The 1,461-nt window shown below is 56.3% G+C and overlaps 1 protein-coding gene across 1 annotated transcript; it reads left to right on the forward strand.

Annotated features, from left to right (window-relative positions):
* Positions 1-58: 58 nt before the first annotated feature.
* CABS01_17174 (cytochrome P450) lies at positions 59-1,455 on the forward strand (the record flags this gene model as incomplete). Its single annotated transcript, XM_060550501.1, has 4 exons — positions 59-202; positions 267-613; positions 730-855; positions 918-1,455. 4 exons carry the CDS (start codon positions 59-61, stop codon positions 1,453-1,455), a joined length of 1,155 nt encoding a protein of 384 aa, XP_060395379.1.
* Positions 1,456-1,461: the final 6 nt, after the last annotated feature.

The following is a 1,461-nucleotide window of genomic DNA, read 5'->3' on the forward strand; positions in this document are numbered from 1 at the left end:
CACAGGATCTCTTGTTCGCGTCGGTCCAAACGACGTTGTGACGAGCGACCCGGACCTCATGAGGCATATGCTCGGCGTGCGCACCAAGTATACGCGTTCAGACTGGTACAACGCGATGCGACTAGATCCAGGAAACGACAACGTGCTGTCCACCAGAGACGATACAGTGCACACCAGACTCCGGTCTCAGATGGCGGGAGGGGTAGGTCATCTTCTCACGTGTGCCACAGGTTGATTCGTATGGACTGCTGACGATCGCGACAAAGTATGCTGGCAAAGATGTCGTCGACCTTGAAGCCAAAATCGACGAGAGCATTCTTCGACTCATGTCGATGATTGATACATATGCTTCTCAGGACAAAAGATTCGACTTCGGTCTGAAGGCGCAGTACTTCACGCTCGACGTCATTTCAGATCTCGCATTCGGCAAGCCGTTCGGCGGTCTGGCTTCCGATTCGGACGTTTACGACTACATTCACACGACGGAACAAAGTATGCCGAACATCGTCGTCACGGCCGTTCTGCCTTCTCTACTCCATGTCTTATCGTGGCCTCTGCTTCGGCGGCTGTTGCCTTCGGAAGATGACGCCACCGGCTTCGGAAGGCTGATTCGGTATGTCTTGTCGCGTTCCTTCTCGGATCTGGCCTGCGCTTGACAGCTTAAACCGCCGACTTGCGCGGTCTTTGTTGCGTTCTCGCAAGCCCGGCATAGCTGACACGCATCGACAGGATGGCGAAGGAAATCGCCGGCGAGCGCTTCGGGCCGAGCAAGAAGACGAGGCAAGACATGCTTGGCTCTTTCGTAGCACACGGCCTGACGCAAAAGGAGGCGTCGTCGGAAATCCTCATGCAAATGTACGAATTGCCAGGATCTCTTCGGTCCTACACTTTGAGGCCACTACTAACCCTTCCAACAGACTCGCTGGATCGGACACGACGGCCACGGCGATCCGAGCTACGCTGCTTCACCTCATCACCAACCCACGAGTGCTCGCGACACTTCGTGCAGAGATCGAGCGCTTCCGGCCGTCTTGGCCTGTCGTGACAGAAGCGGAGGCGCGAAAGATGCCTTACCTGCAGGCTGTCATCAAGGAAGGCTTACGTATCTTTCCTCCAGTTGTCGGACAGATGTCGAAGGAAGTCCCCAAAGGCGGCGACACTTTCAAAGGCGTGCACTTACCGGAGGGAACGCGCATCGGTTACGGAGCGTGGGGTATCTTCCGCCGAGGCGACATTTGGGGTCAGGATGCCGACGACTTCCGACCGGATCGATGGCTCACGGCGGATGCGGACAGCCTGAGATCGATGGAGGCAACGCTCGAGCTTGTCTTCGGCCACGGCAAATGGAAGTGTCTCGGACGGAATGTGGCGATGATGGAGCTGCAGAAGTTATTTGTTGAGGTACGTTGCGCGTGTCCGGCGTATGGTTCTGCTCTTGCGAAGACGACGTACTGACACTTC

Source organism: Colletotrichum abscissum, assembly GCF_030869225.1.
Source record: "Colletotrichum abscissum strain IMI 504890 chromosome Unknown Scaffold_416.1, whole genome shotgun sequence".
Taxonomy (NCBI): Eukaryota; Fungi; Ascomycota; class Sordariomycetes; order Glomerellales; family Glomerellaceae; genus Colletotrichum; species Colletotrichum abscissum.